At 36.5% G+C, this 16,428-nt stretch overlaps 1 protein-coding gene across 1 annotated transcript; it reads left to right on the forward strand.

The window, feature by feature from the left end:
* The first annotated feature begins 2,995 nt into the window (after positions 1–2,995).
* Positions 2,996–16,226, forward strand: SCRG1 (stimulator of chondrogenesis 1). Its single transcript, XM_066253432.1, has 3 exons — positions 2,996–3,121; positions 13,148–13,400; positions 15,989–16,226. The coding sequence occupies exons 2-3, from the start codon at positions 13,162–13,164 to the stop codon at positions 16,041–16,043; spliced, it is 294 nt and encodes a 97-aa protein (XP_066109529.1). The 5' UTR covers positions 2,996–3,121; positions 13,148–13,161; the 3' UTR covers positions 16,044–16,226.
* The last annotated feature ends 202 nt before the right edge of the window (positions 16,227–16,428 follow it).

The raw sequence follows: 16,428 nt of genomic DNA on the forward strand, positions 1-16,428 counted from the left end.
TGAATGGCCTTACCTACCTTATATAAAAGGTTTACTTTTGGAGACTCCAGAGGCTGTCTCAAAGAGACAGATGGTCTCCAGAGGAACATAAACCAGGGTTCAACAAGAGGTCTGAGTAATAGGCCATCAGCAGAGAAAACAAAACAAAACAAAACAAAATGCCTAAGTTTCCATATACAAGAAAACAAATAGTAGTTTTAGATTTGAGCCCCAAATTGAAAGTCATCAGGGCAGCTTCTGTCATTGCAGGCCTTTGTTTGCAATTCAACTGCTTCTCAAATGGGCAACTCTGTGTAATAGAAATCAAGATGACTAGCAGTGGCTGCTTTCTAAATTTAGTAATGTTCAACAATTCTCTCTTGAAACGATAGAAAGTCCAGCTAGTAATAAGTAAATGCTTGGCACACAACAAGGGACTAAGAAACCAAGATCCAAATGGGCTTTTCAGGGGTAATTTTTCCTAAGCAACGAGGAGCACAATCAAGAGGCACTGGTAGTTACCAAAAACTATGGTGTACCACTTGAAGCAGGCATGCAAGAAACACAATGCCAGGCATATAGATTTGAATACTGCTGAATACAAAAATGAATTCACATTTTGAACAGCTATGAATTAAATACAGGAAACAAAATGAGCAGTGCTATAAAGGAGACAAAAGAGAATTAGATACATGGGCAAAACAAGAGTAAAACAAGGAGTAAAGAGAAAACCCCATCTATAGAAAAGTCAGTTTGTATTGGCACCATACTTCTGGTCTCGACTGATGTTGAGTAAACAAAATAGATAGATCTTATGATGAAGTGAAGGCTGACTAGTTCTCGTTTTCATTCTTACACTCACATACTTCTATACATGTAAGGTCATACAAATAAAATTAACCCTATCTGTGGCATAATCTTTATTTAACAAATATCACAGGAGGGTTATTTATAAATGTGCAAAGGAAATGTGGAGTCAATTACAGGTATGCCTCTCATCTGTTTTCTTGAATTCCCTGTCACTTTTTCCAGCTCCAGTAAAATGGAGATCAGAGACTCAATCTCTGTCAGTGTTGGTAATTGTTTCTGGTTTTGCTGGTCTTCCCATTTCTCTACATATCTTCATGTTGGGGTGTGTATGTACGGCTTCCATAAAACGGCTGTCACCAGGGTCCTTCCACTCACCTCCATCCTTCCTGAAAGGCTTTTTCCTTTGACTTCCATGACAATGCTCTTTTAATTTTCCCACTACTTCATATTCTCTGCTTATTCCTTAACTGCCAATGCTTTCTAAGATTCTGATCTTAGCACTAGTTTCTTCTCACTGTACAATCCATTCTAAGAGGCACAATGGTGAAGAGCGTAGACACTAGAGCCACTTTCCAGGGTCTTGCCACTTTCTGGCTGCGTGTGTGCGCGAGATCTTGGGCAGATCACCTAAAATCTCTGAGGTTTCCTCATTTATAAAGTAGAACTAATAATCATGTCTACTTCATACGATCATAGGAAGAGTAAATGAGTTCAGACATGTGAAGTACCTGGCACGTGGTAAGTGCTCAGTAACTATTAAATGGCATAGCCATGGCTTCCACTATCATTTAGTTGAATAATTCAATTAGTTGTTTAGTTGATATTCTGTTAATTAGTTGATTAACTCTTAATTCCCTAGCCCATACTTTTTTTCTGAGCTCCAAGTCCATTTAATCAACTGCCTACTAAATATTCCTAATCACATCTAGGGCTCCTTAAATTCAACATTCACTCACTAACTTATTTCTATCTCCCCACTCCTGCTCCAGCAAAAACTACCCTTTTGGTATTTTTTCTCCAAGATGAAGAATAGCATCATTCATCCAAGGGTCCAAATTTTTGAAATTTAATAAAGTCACCTACACTTTTCTCAACTACCTCTACCCTAAATATGAAGGGCTAATTGGTCACTAGATCTTTTCAGTTTTGCTCCCTAACTATCTTCTCTCCTGGACTACTGCAAGAGCTTCTCTTCGCCCTGCCTCTAGTCTCTTTCTCCCACACCATCCTTCTTTCACACAGCAGTTAGGGGTTCAAACTTTTTAATGCTTTTCATCATCTTTCCATTAACCTTCAGGATAAAATACAAAATTTTTAGCATCTTATATGAGATACTTCATTAACTTGTCTCTCTCTATCCCACTAATCTATTCTTCCACCAACTCTAGTTCCAGGACACAAAACTACCTGTAATGCCAAAACTTTTTACATTGTCCTTCACCTTCATGCCTTTGTTAATATAACTTAGAATGACATTTCCTCCATTTTCTGTCTAGATAATTCCTGTTCTATTATAAGATTTCCAACTCCAGCAAGAATATGCCAAATTGAACTAACCCCCCCCCCGCCAAACTGAAGGACAGATAACAAGATGCTACAATTCCAATAAAGTTTGCTTGACACAGAGTAAAATTCTTTTGTGCCTTTATTTCTAAGACACAGATTAGATATCTTTTTAAGTCATTTTATTTTTTGCTTTCCACTGGCTGGTAGTGAGAGTTGGAATATATCTTTAAACAAAAATGCTATAATAGGGATCTAGATGATGAGGAAAACTTGGTGACAAAACACAAAGAAACTATGAAAGAGGAAGAAGCTCTCAGTATTTTCCTAAATCATACTAGCCATTCCTTCTCCACCTCCTTTTCCCCCTATCCCTGTCTTCCTAGCTCTCTGTCTCTCTGTCTCTGTCTCTCTCTCATACATACATGCGTTTGCACATGCACACACATTTCTCTTAAGGTAAAAATCACTCTGTGTTCTTTTTAAATCCCTCAGGTTTTATATTTTATTGCTCCAAGTCTGCCTGTCTGATGTTCTTGTATACACTCATTATTTCACTCTGTAAAGAAGCTGTTTAGTTCCTCCTCGTCTGGTTTGTAAGAACCCAAGGGAGGCAGTTCTTGCAGCCGAGTCTTCCACTCCCCTCCCCGCGAGTCTTGGCTGGAGCAGCAAGTCTGTCAATCCAGGAGAGAGACAAGGCAGACAAAGGTTCATTTATAAAGAACCTCCTTCCAGCACCTCCTCTTTTCTCCTTCTGCCCAAACTCAGCCAGTGAGTTGGAGCATTTTAAGATTCCTCTGCCAAGAAGACCAAAAGAAAAGAAGAAAAGGTATGTAATTTTTTTTCTTAAAAATTATTTTGTGCCATTTATTCTTTTCCAGACTACTGCTAGAGATTAGAGCAGAAATCAGTTTATATGTTGAGTCAGAGAAAGACAGAGAGACAGAGAGAGACCCTCTAAAGAGATGATGTATGTACTTAAAAAAAATGCTTCTTGGGATAAATATAAACAATCAGATTAAGAGAATGGAAAAGGTACATTCCTTAACTGTGAAAGTCATTTAATTATAGGTTTAAAAGAGGCAGTTTCCTCTCTATTATTTCCTGTTAATGCACATATCTATTCTAAATCTGGTTCGTAAAACAGGACCTTATTATGCCACCTCTCAGAACTAATGTGAGGATGATGAAGTATATAAGTTTTTTTTTTAATGCAGTAGTTACATCTCTATATTACCTACTCAACATGAACTACAAGGTCTAAGAAAGCAAATATATTTTTGCTTTTTAAAAATCCTGATTCCTAAAAAGAAACTGGCATAAATGTGTGACACAAAGAGGGAATTCATTGAGTTCATCCTTGGATCCCCACCACAGAACACAACACAGTGTCTGTACTGCTAAGATAAAGGGAACCCTCTTTCCCTTTGGGGTTTATAAAAATTTCTCTTCAAAATTCCTTAACTTAGTTACGTAGTCTATGAAAAGTTCTCCAAATACTGGTCCTTTTCTCCATGATGATCTTTTGTAACCAGCAAAACAATCAGAATGATGCAAAACGGTATATGAATACCATCTTCTAGCATTCTGTGAAGCCTGAGGCAGATCACCTTCGGGGAGGATACAGACTTTGTAGTCTCACTGTTGAATGTCTTTTGGATATTTGGGCTGGTCATGCCTGTTTTAATGATGTTTGAAAGGCTTATCCACTTTCTATAACCACTTTGATTCCTTTTACACACTTTGAGAAGTTTCATGGCAGGACTCAGTCATTCTAACACAAACCTTTTCTATAACGATAGGAAAGAAAATTTAAAAAATAACAGTTATTTTCATTCTCCAGACTGGACACCAATTTTAATCTCTTCCAACTATAATTTTAATATTTTAAATGTCAGGTTCTGGGCTATAATTTTTATTTGCTTTTGCAGCTTTTGCTTCTCTCTTGTTGTGTTTTGAAAGAAATCTGAAAATGGACTGCCCTTTCTGTCTAATTCATCAACTCTGCTTCATTCCACTTTTTTTTAATACCAGTTCCCAGAACTGACATCATCTGCCTATATGAGCATTGCGCCATAAATGTCTCAACACTTAAACTACATAGCCCTGTTAGTTTTGGCCATTAAATGGGATATTTTTTCCTTTTAAGTCTCCATTTAACTCTAGCCATTCAAAAGCTTACTGGTACCAAATACCCTCACACAATCAAGATTTGCAATTCTCTACCTATATGATGGTGGCAATTATTACTGCTTAATTGTAAACATTTTGACTAAAATCTTGTATGCTCTACATTGATCTTTTAAATATTATTCCATTAATATTATGCCAATCTATTAAACATTGGGATATGAATGAGTATCCTACTTTAGAAACAATATTACATAAATTGAGTTTGAAAAATAGATAATTATTTGAGGATCTCTTGCTTATTCCTTCAGCTATATAGCTTTTAGCTTTGTTTCCTTTTGTAATTTGGATGTACTCCGGTAAGAATTTTCAGTGAATGTACTTCAACTGAAAAAGAAAAAATATAGAGCAATTTGCTCCAAACTTGCCAAAGTCATTTTATCTTGTTGGAACTTGACAATATATGGTCTTGATGGATTGCCAAGGATTAGGGTTGGTGTCTTCTAATGAAAAAACAACCAATGCACCACAGGAACATACTGGTTCAGACATTGTTCCACTCGCTAAATAAGAGTTAAAGCTATTTATCTGCACTTAAGTGAAGGAAGAAGAGAAGACTTCAGTTCAAACATGTAATTTCTAAAGTGTTTAAAAAAAAACTGCCAAAAGTGCTTGCCAGATGTGGAACTTTCCTTCATAGTATGTGACTGAGACTGTGACAGAAACACTGTTTTATGCTCTGGCATGGACATAGTCAGAAGAGGTGTGTGGTATGGCAGCATACCCACTTACTTTTCCTGCAATTTATTTTTCATTCCTTCAGTGCATGTTTTTTTGAATACTTACTGTGAGCCTAGCATTGATGCAGGCGCTCTGAGCCAAAAAAAAAAAAAAAAAAAAAGTAGAAGTTATAGTCCTTGCCTTTATGATGCTGGCATCTTCTCCTCCAGTCCTCTGAATTTTGGCTGGCCCTAGCCTCATTCCTTTGCCTCATCTCTTCTGAATCTATACTCAATACTTTGCCAGTCCTATAGCTATAAATACTATCCATAAATAGCCTGATGACTCTCAAATTTGTATTTCTATCCCTGATCATCAAACACATGTTCAACTGTCTACTCAACGTCTTCACTTAGAAGTCTAGTAGGCATCTCAAACGTAACTTGTCCAAAAATTTACTCTTGAATTTTCACAAAATTGACTTCATCTAATTCTTTCTCAGCTCAATAAGTGCCAGTAACATTTAGGTAAAAAAAATTTAAGTCATTCTTTTTACTTTGCCTCTTGTATCAACTTTTGCAAATAGCTTCTTTTCTTCTACTTCTAATCTTGTCCTACCACAACACATCTTTGTAGAGTTAAAAAAAAAAGATTTTTATTATTTATTTATTATTTTTTTCTGAAGTGAGAAGCGGGGAGGCAGAGAGACAAACTCCTGCATGTGCCCAACCGGGAATCACCTGGCAAGCCCACCAGGGGGTGATGCTCTGCCCATCTGAAACATTGCTCATTGCAAAATGCGCCATCCCAGTGCCTGAGGCGGTGGCCATGCAGCCATTCTCAGCACCCAGGCCAACTTTGCTCCAATGGAGCCTTGGCTGCGGGAGGGGAAGAGAGAGATAGAAAGGAAAGGGGGGAGGGTGGAGAAGCAGATGGGCACTTCTCCTGTGTGCCCTAGCAGGGAATTGAACCCAAGATTTCCACATGCTGGCCGATGCTCTACCACTGAGCCAACTGGCCAAGGCCAAAAAAAAATTTTTTTAAAGACATAAATCAGATTATGTTACTATTCTATCAAACTCTTCCAATGGTTTCCCAATATACTCAATAAAATTTAAAGCCCTTATCATGTCCTATAAGGTCCTTTATGACAGTTACAGATCTTCCTTCAAGATTATAGGTAAATTCATAAAATGACCAATTCACTAAATGGCCAATGGCTTTTGGTAAATTTCTCATTCTCAACTGTAGTGATATTTTCCATATGGTTAACTAGCTTATGAAAAATGCTGACAATGGCAAGGCATTATTAAGTCAAATTCACAGTTACTATAGTACAGAACTGTGTTATGGGAACATAGAACAAGGGATATGTTAGAATGGTATGAGCTGGATCAGGGAAGACTTCCTAAGAGAGATGAATTTGAGGTTTGTCCTTAATGAACAGTTTGGTCAGAAATTAATGTAAAGGAAAGAGGTTAGAGGAAGCAACAAGGCAAAGACACAGGTTTAGGAATGCAGAGATGACAGGTGTGTCTTCCTACTAGCTCTGCAATAATAAATGATCTGTGTGGAGCAGAAATGGAAGGAAGACCTGAGGATTAGTCTAAGAAGTTCGCAGTCTTTTAGCTACCATGTAATCTCTGTTGGCTCTGGCTCAAGATTAAATATGTGTTTTCAGAGAAGCATTTATTAATACTACAAAGATGGGCCAAGCATTGTATTAGCCATTAGGTATGGGGTGGCAAATATAAATAGACTGTCCTGGTTAAGCTTTCTGTGGGAATGATAGATATAAAATGAGTAAACTCACAAATATATAATTCAAATTGTGATAAATATCATTAAGGACAAGAAGGAGACATTATTGAAAAGAGTCAGGTTGAAACAACTTCAGATTGGTAGTCAGGAAAAACCTTTGAAGAAATTACATTTAAATAGAGAAATCTGAAAATCTAGACCAAGCCAGCCAAATAGAAATCATTTCTCACAGAGAGGGCAGCATATAGAAGGAAGAAATATTTCCTTTTGATTATAAGAAAATTATACATCTTTATTGCAATATTTTTAAAATGGGTAGTATGGACTATTTTCTAACAAAATGTAATTATCAAAATTAACTCAAGAGGTAGAAACTAGATAGTATTTGGGGTATATTTATACTAAAATTATCCATTGTTTATCTGAAATTCAAATGTAACTAGGTATCCCATTTCTTATATGGCAGTGCCATAATTTAGCAATGTTAAATATGGTGACCCATGTATATCAGACAAAGGACTGTAAAAATTGTCAGAGAGTGCTAGTATATGATTTTGAATCCACCTGCTTTTCTGTAGCAGAGTATAATGGAGACACTCTGAAGAATTAACCTCAGTAAAAATCAACCTTTTCAGATAAGTTTGTCCAAACACGCCTTGGCATCTATTCTCTTACCTTTCCTCCTTTACTTATTACCTTATGAGCCAGTATGGTCTTAATCAGTCCTCTTCACTGGTTTATAATCCCTCTATCTGATTTATCTTCCACCTCATCCATAAATGTTACCGTTTGTTGGTATCGTGCACCTGGCCGTCTCAATTTATCCTTCTCATCTTTGCATACCCCCCCAAAAAAACCCTCAAAATGTTAACAACAGTTATCTCTACAGTGAAACCCTAGTTGAATTTAATTCTATCTATGTCTTTTCTGTATATTCCATGTTTTACACTGAGTATTATTCCTTTTATTGAGAAAAACAAATTTTTCTTAAAAAAATATACAGCCTGACCAGGCAGTGGCATAGTGGATAGAGTGTCGGACTGGGATGCAGAGGACCCATGTTTAAAACCCCAAGGTCATCGGCTTGAGCATGGGATCCTAGACATGACCCAATGGTCACTGGCTTGAGCCCAAAGGTCACTGGCTTGACGTCCAAGGTCGCTGGCTTGAGACCAAGGTCACTGGCTTGAGCAAGGGGTTACTTGCTTTGCTATAGCCCCCCCACCCCATCAAGGCACATATGAGAAAGCAATCAATGAACAACTAAGGTGCTGCAACGAAGAAGTGATGCTTCTCATCTCTCTCCCTTCCTGCCTGTCTGGCCCTCTCTCTGTCTCTCTCACTAAAAAATAATAATAATAATAATAATAATAATAATAAAATATCTAATCAGGGTTCTGGCTCTAATTAGAAAGAAGCTTCAGCAGTTAACAGTCAGGAAATGAGCTCAGAACAAACTACCACTATATAGGGGGGGAAAATTATATATATAATTCAGTGAAGGGAGGCAGAGAAAGACTCCAGTAAGCACCCTGACCAGATCCATCCGGCAAGCCCACTAGGGGGCGATGATCTGCCCATTTGGGGCACTGCTCTGTTGCTGAGCAAGTAAGCTCTTCTTAGTACCTGAGGTGGAGGTCATGGAGCCATCCTCAGTGTCCAGGGTCAACTCGCTCCAATCAAGACATGACTGCAGAGAGAGAGAGAGAGAGAGAGAGAGAGAGAGAGAGAGAGGAGCAAGAGGGGTAGGGATAGAGAAGCAGATGAGCACTTCTTCTGTGTGCCCTGACCAGGAATCGAACCTGGGACATCCATATGCTAAGCCAACGCTCTACCACTGAGCCAACCGGCCAGGGCCTATAGGCAGGAAATATAATACGCAAATAAAATACCCAACAGATATCAAAAATGGACAAAATTAAGGTAGGTTACCAAAAATAAGAATATTGTGCTCCATAATAAAAAAAAAGGCTAGAAAGATCAAAGCTGCAAAAGATACTTTAAAAATACCAAAGACATAAGTTTAAGAAGGATAGTTGGGTAGGTCTTATTAAAGAATAAAGTGAGCCAAGATTTGAAGAGGGTGAGGCAGTTACATATGCGGAAGAGCTTTCCAAGCCGAGGAAACAGTTGATGCAAAGGTGCTAAGGCAAGTATGTGTCTGGTATTTTTGAGGAATAGCTAGAATGGAATGACCAAGGGGAAGAGTAAATTAATTCAGATACCAGTATTTCCCCATGTATAAGACGCACCCTGTTCTGAAAATGTTGAGGTCTAAAAACTGGGTGCGTCATATACAGTGGTTGTAGATTATTTTACAGTGGTACCTTGAGATACAAACAGATCAACATATGAATTTTTAAGATACGAGCTGCCACTCGGTCTGTATTTTTGTTTGAGATCTGAGTGAAATTCTGAGATACGAGTCATGATTCAGTAAGCTGCTGCTAGTTGGCGCGTTGGCACATGGGTCCAGTATTGGCAATTTGATATGAGTTGATTGACTTACGAGCTCAGTTACAGAACAAATTAAATGCATATTTTAAGGTACCACTGTACTTGCATTTCCTGCTTTTTCACGTTTGTTGTCTTGGCGCTTATTGTTTTGCACCTTTACCTGTGTATTATGGTAGGTTACGTTTTGTCACATTCTACCCAGAAATGGCTTGGAAAAGATTTTTGTACAGTGCTGAATTCAAGTAAAAAGTGATCCAGCTTGCAAAAGTGAATGGAAATCATGCTGCTGAACATAAGTTTGGTTCTTCTCCAACTGAGAAATCAACTTGAGATTGACTACGGGAAGAAGAAAACCCTACTGTAAACGCCACAGCAGAAAAAGGTCATGAGAGGCAAGTCAGCAAAATGGATTGAAGAGCAAAGGGCAATTGGAATTCCTGTGTCCACAAAGATGGTTCAGAATGAGGCAAAAAGTTACTGATTTCAAAGGAGGACACAATTGGTGCTTCAGGTTCATGAAACAGAATGGACTAAGTATGCGTACATGTACCAGCCTTGCTCAAAAGATGCCTGAAAGCTGTGAGCAGAAAGTCCTTAAATTTCATTGTTTTGTCATTCAGTGTCAGAAGACACATCAGTTTGAGTTGGGACAGATTGCAAATACAGACGAAGTCCCCCTTCAATTTGATGTCCCAAGTAACAGACTGTTGATAAGAAGGGGGTAAAAAGTGTAACTGTGAAGACAAGTGGACATGAAAAGAGCCATTATACAGTTGTTCCAATGGAACCAAGCTGTCTCCTATGCTGATTTCAAGGACAAAACAATGCCAAAAGAAGACATTCCTCAAGGAGTGATTGTCCAAGTTCATGACAAGGGTTGGATGGATCAGAATGGGATGAAGATCTGGTTTGAGAAAGTTTGGAGAAGAAGATCAGGTGGGCTCTTATGCAAACCTGCTCTATTAGTGCTTGATCAGTCAGGGCACACATAACAAAAAACACAAAGAAGATTACTGCAGAGCAAAAAACAAAATTTGCTGTCATACCTGGAGGTTTGACATCCTAGCTCCAACCACTTGATGTCAGCATTAACAAACCTTTCAAAGCTGCCATGAGAGATGAATGGAACCAATGAATGAAGTCTTCTGGGGACAATTTGACATCAGCAGGAAGAGTGAAGAAACCAACTATAGGAGAAATTTGTATCTGGATGAAAAGATCCTGGGATAATATCAAGATTGAGATCGGTGTCAATTCATTTAAGAAGTGTGGCATTTCAAATGCCATAGATAGAACTGAGGACAAGGCACTATATGAAGATGGTGATTCATCATCAGACACAGATGAGGACAAGCTAATGGATGGGAGTTTTGACAGTGATAAAGAGTTGTATAAATTTTATGATGAATAAAACTTGAGTTCAGTTAACTTTATGTGGTACATTTTTTTTCAAATTTCGGGCCCAAAAATTAAGGTGCATCTTATACATGAGGAAATATGGTAAGTTATGGGGAGCCAAATTGCATATGGAGGCCACTGCAATTACTTTAGCTTTAGCTCAAAGAAACTGGAGTTATTGGAAGAGAATAGGTTTAGTTGTTGATTCATGTTTTCCTTGATTCTGTTGGTATTCCTAGTACTTAGGATAGTGCATGGCATAAAGAAACACTGAAAAACAGTTTGCCAAGTTGAACCAAATTAATCTAGCTTGTTCCTAATTTTCTCTCTCTCACATAATTACTTAATCATTTTATCAATGATTCCTACATCAGTGCTATTCTCATGAGTCCCTTACTTTCCCAAGATTAGCTGGTTTTCTCCTGACTACCCATGACAATTTGGTCTTGGTATGGGCAAAGAGATTCTAAGTCACCTGAGGAGGTATATGAAGATTTGAAGTATCTGAAGATAAGAGAATGATTTCAGACTATATTTCCATAGTCTATATCATCTAGGACAAAATACACAAGAATCATTCCAGAAGTATGAAGGGCAACCTGAATGGCTCCTCACTCAAACCATAGGGGTCTTATTTGTTATACTTTGGGACCCAATAGCTACTTACCTGATTCAAAAAATGGAAATCAGAGGAATCATAATTTAATTTGGGAAAAGGAGTAGAAGAAGGGAGAAACACCGTTCAGAGTTTGACTCAAGTATCAAAATTACTAGAGTATCATATGTACCATATGGTTCATTTTCAGAATCCATAAGATTTGGGTATCTGTCCTTCATATTCCTCCAAATAGTAAGAGTAACATAGAAAACTTTGCTTCTTCCCAAAATGGAGTAGTAAGAACCAGGTTTATCCACTCCCCTGAAACAACAACAAAAAAAGTGACAAAATACGTGAAACAACCTTTGCCAAAACACACCGGTTTCTGAGAGATGGGAATCAAGTGAGGTGAGCCCTACAATTTCCCCTAGTCTACTGCCTTGGTAGATGTATCTAATCACTGAAAACTTCATACTAAAATTGCCTTTCAACAAAGTACAATAAAACATGTCTTCCCCCCTTTTTTTTAATACTCCACAGTAGAAAAGATACTTTGGCACATGTCAACAAGATGAAAACTGAAACGCTGTGGATTCTGATTCTGGGTCCTCCACTATCTTCTAGTCTTCCTTAACTAAAATAGCCTCCATTCTTTTCATGTCTAATATTGAAGCCAGAGAAGCTTTATTATATAGATGGTGAATATTCCACAGTTGTATGCAAATACTGTACTTAAAGAGTTATCTCCTGGAAATGCTGAGGTCGCCGGTTCGAAACCCTGGGCTTGCCTGGTCAAGGCACATATGGGAGTTGATGCTTCCAGCTCCCCCTCTTCTCTCTCTCTGTCTCTCCCTCTCCTCTCTAAAATGAATAAAAATAAATAAATAAATAAATAAAAGTTAAAAAAAAAAAGAGTTATCTCCTGAAAGGGGAATTAGACTTGTTTGGCACAACCCCAAAAGTTCAAACTAAAACTGGTGGGTAGTAGCAAAAGAAAAATATTTTATAGTAAAGGAAACAGAACTATATCAGTGGAATATGTTGAGCTAGTCAGTAATGAGTTCCACATCATGGTAGGTGTTTAAGAATAAGCTACATGTTTATCAGGGGGAATTCAAGCTTCTGTTTTCAACTGAAGCTTTAATGAAATAATCTATGTAAGAATAAAAGTTCACAATATCACGAAAAATTTGCCAAAAAAAGAGTCCCAAATATAATTTTGTAAGATTTAAAAACTTAATTGAAAAAATGTTAAAAATTAAAACTTAATTGGACTATAAATATATTTATAGAATATCATCATCAATGTGAAGATAAATGGGCTTTTTGTTTTTATCAGGGTAGGACTCGAGTTGTTTGAGAATGTTGTTAAGATATGCACAATCAAGAACCACTGTACCTGATGATATTTGTCCTAGAAATTCATCAGAGTTTTATCACCTTAAAAAGCAATTTTTCTCTACTGAATATACAAAAAAATATTACTGTGTGTACTTAAAATGCAGATTCTGAGCCTTGCTGCCACCTCTTCTCATCCTGCATTTCTCATTCAATATTTCTTTGTGGAGCTAAGACATTTAATTTTTAATAAATATTCCAAGTGATTTTTATTGTAGCTGGTCCTTAAACTACACTTTGAGAAACACAAAGAAGAGAGTAGAAAAGATTAACTCCTGTTCTTTCTACCCAGTAGTTTATGAGAATGCGAAGAACTTTATGTTCAGATGAATTTCATCTCTAAGAAAAAACAGAACAAAACACTGACATATTTTGTTTTTTCTTCTATTTCAGGATCAAAAGCCAAAATGAAATTTATAGTACTTGTCACCATTGGGCTAACTTTGCTGCTAGGAGTCCAAACCATGCCTGCAAATCGCCTCTCTTGCTACAGAAAAATACTAAAAGATCGTAACTGTCACAGCCTTCCAGAAGGAGTAGCTGACCTGACCAAGATTGATGTAAACATTCAGGATCATTTCTGGGATGGAAAGGAATGTGAGATGATCTGTTACTGCAACTTCAGCGAATTGCTCTGCTGCCCAAAGTAAGAAAATATAATCATGAAATGTATTGCTATGAAATGTATGTATAATGATTGTTTTTTGACACTTTTATAATGAACTTGCTGAAAATTATCACCCTTTATAGTAAAATGCTGCTCAAATCTCAGCTACTTTCTAGAATCATCACCATTATGTTTGGAACTAAATATTTTCATTTAAGAAACAGAATTTGGCAGATTTTAATAAAATAAAATCTAAAAATTTAATAACCTTCCAATCTATAAAAATCTAAATTTTATATCAGATTTTACCACAAATAATAATAATAATTAATAAATAAATCTACAGTAGCAGCAGTCAACTTCAAGGTTGATATTTTAAAGTAAACCAGTTTGAAAACTAATAAAAGTTTTTATTAGTTCTATTATTAAAAGATTTTTAGCAAATAGGATCAAGTAATTAACTGGACAGAAAAGTTTGGTAATGGTCAAAGAAAAAAATTTCCAGCTGTATAAATATAAGTTAACCAGAAATAAACTAAATAAAGATTTTTCACTGACTAGGTATATTTTAAGTATAATATAATAGTAGATAAGTCAATAAATATTTCTAGCTCTTGATTTTAAAACCATCTTCCCTTGGTTATGGAGGAATTTTTCAAATGCTATAATCTTGACTATTTTATACTTAAATTAGCTGTTTGAAATTACTTTTAACATTATTATATTTTCATTTTTCTAAGAAATCTGTAAGGTAGAAAGGGCAGATATAACATTACTGATAGTAGGACCCAGGTCTTCTGATTTTTTTTATTTTTTTATTCATTTTTAGAGAGGAGAGAGAGAGGTAGAGAGAAGGGGGGAGGAGCTGGAAGCATCAACTCCCATATGTGCCTTGACCAGGCAAGCCCAGGGTTTCGAACCGGCGACCTCAGCATTTCCAGGTCGATGCTTTATCCACTGCACCACCACAGGTCAGGCATGGTCTTCTGATTTGGACCAGACATTTTTTCTATCAAGCTAGTTGGTTCTTAATGTGTGGTTCTCTGAAGAGCAGCTTCAATAACACCCGAGTTCTTGTTAAAAATATCCATTCTTGGGCCCCAGATCAGACCCACTAAAGCAGGAACACTGGAGGCAAAGCATAGTAATTATGGCTTAACAAGCTTTCTAGGTGATTCTGATGCATGATAAAGATTCAGAATAACGGTACTAGATGTTGATACCAAGAACTTCAATAAACTGATTCCACAATGACTTAATTTTTCCCATGCCATATAAATGAAACATCATCTAATATTAAAATAGCATGTTTGCTTTTTTGTACTTGGACTTGAATCCAATTTACAAAAATGTACTTACATTTATTTCATGATATAATTTTGTAGCCTGACCAGGTGGTGGCACAGTGGATGGATAGAGTGTCGGACTGAGATGCAGAGGACCCAGGTTCAAAATCCCAAGGTTGCCGGCTTGAGCGTGGGCTCATCTAATTTGAGCACAGCTCACCAGCTTGAACCCAAGGTCGCTGGCTTGAGTAAGGGTCACTCGGTTCACTGTAGCCCCATGGTCAAGGCACATATGAGAAAGCAATCAATGAACAACTAAGGTGCTGCAACGAAGAATTGATGCTTCTCATTTCTCTTCCTTCCTATCTGTCTTTATCTGTCCCTCTCTCTGTCTCTTTCTCTGTCTCTGTCACCAAACAAATTGTAATTATCTGTTCAATTATCAAATTAATATAAAAGTAATTTCTATCTGATACTGTTACCCTTTTCCTAGCAGCTACAAATTGACCTTGCTAAGTACATTTCCTTTTTCCTCTGTAGACACAAATTTTATTTGCTATCCTATTTTTTATTTTTATTGAAATATAATTGACATGCAGCACTGTTTAAGTTTAAGGTATATGGCATAGTGATTTGATAGATATATATAGAAAAATGATTACCACAATAAGTTTAGTTATAGTTAACATCCATTACCTCAGAAGTATAGTTAACAAAATGTTTTATTTTTTCCTGTAATGAGAACTTTTAGAATTTACTCCTTTATCAAATTTCAAATATAGTATACAGCAGTGCTAACAATAGTTATCATGTGTACATTATATACTAAGTATATTTCTAATGAGCCATAATTATACTATCTTACACCTATATATACTTTTATATTATTCCCTGCATTTTTATACATTACCTTATATGATTTTCCAACAAGAGTAGCTTAACATTTCTCCTTTCCCCATGAAAAGCTAGAAATTTATTTATTGACTTTCTAAGAAATTTTTAATATTCTGTGTCTTACCTTTAGATGTAAACTCATGGTCCATCCCACTCACATCAGAGGAATAAAAATTTTGGTATGATTATAAGGTTTTGAAATTACCTAATCTTTTCTTTATAAAGAAATGAGAACATACTATTGATAGCAAATAGAGGAAAAATAGAATTGATTACCTTTTTGGTCTTTGTTGCTCCTGTGGCAAATCCTCTCACTCATTCTCTTTGTACTTTAGTCACCTAAAAAGAATAGTCATATCTGAAATCCTGGAAATCTCTGTCTATTTTTAACCCAGAAAAGATGAATTGCTTTTAGCTAGATTTAATTGATGTTATATTTTCTTTCAGAGATGTCTTCTTTGGACCAAAGATCTCTTTTGTGATTCCTTGCAACAGTCACTGAGAATCTTCATGTATTCTGGAGCACCATCGCTGATTTCCCAGAAACTGCACTACATCCATGTAACTGCATTTCTAGTTTCTATCCAGTGCAATAAAGCAAAGATTCTATAAATCCTTACTTGTTTAAGACAACTTGTTTAAGGATTCTATAAATCCTTACTTGTTTAAGTAAACTTTTCTTAAACAAGTAGTAATAAAAATTAATTCAATTTAATTTTTCTCTGTGGACATTGTTGGTACTGGTTAAAAATATTGCCTAGAAAAATTTAATCTATGAGGTGTTAACTACATTCAATAAAAGAATTCTGCTCCCCAGATAAATAGCCATAATCCTGCCTCAAAGATTGAGAACATTTAGTTCTTAGTTCACAGTTATCGACTATCTA

The sequence above is a fragment of the Saccopteryx bilineata genome, chromosome 1 (genome assembly GCF_036850765.1).
Source record: "Saccopteryx bilineata isolate mSacBil1 chromosome 1, mSacBil1_pri_phased_curated, whole genome shotgun sequence".
In the NCBI taxonomy this organism is placed as follows: Eukaryota; Metazoa; Chordata; class Mammalia; order Chiroptera; family Emballonuridae; genus Saccopteryx; species Saccopteryx bilineata.

Bases quoted from the DNA above. Each gene is read 5' to 3' on its own strand.
- SCRG1 (XM_066253432.1), top strand. From the start codon at position 13,162: ATGAAATTTATAGTACTTGTCACCATTGGGCTAACTTTGCTGCTAGGA. The intron at 13,401-15,988 runs GTAAGAAAATAT...ATTTTCTTTCAG, and splicing joins GAATTGCTCTGCTGCCCAAA to AGATGTCTTCTTTGGACCAA.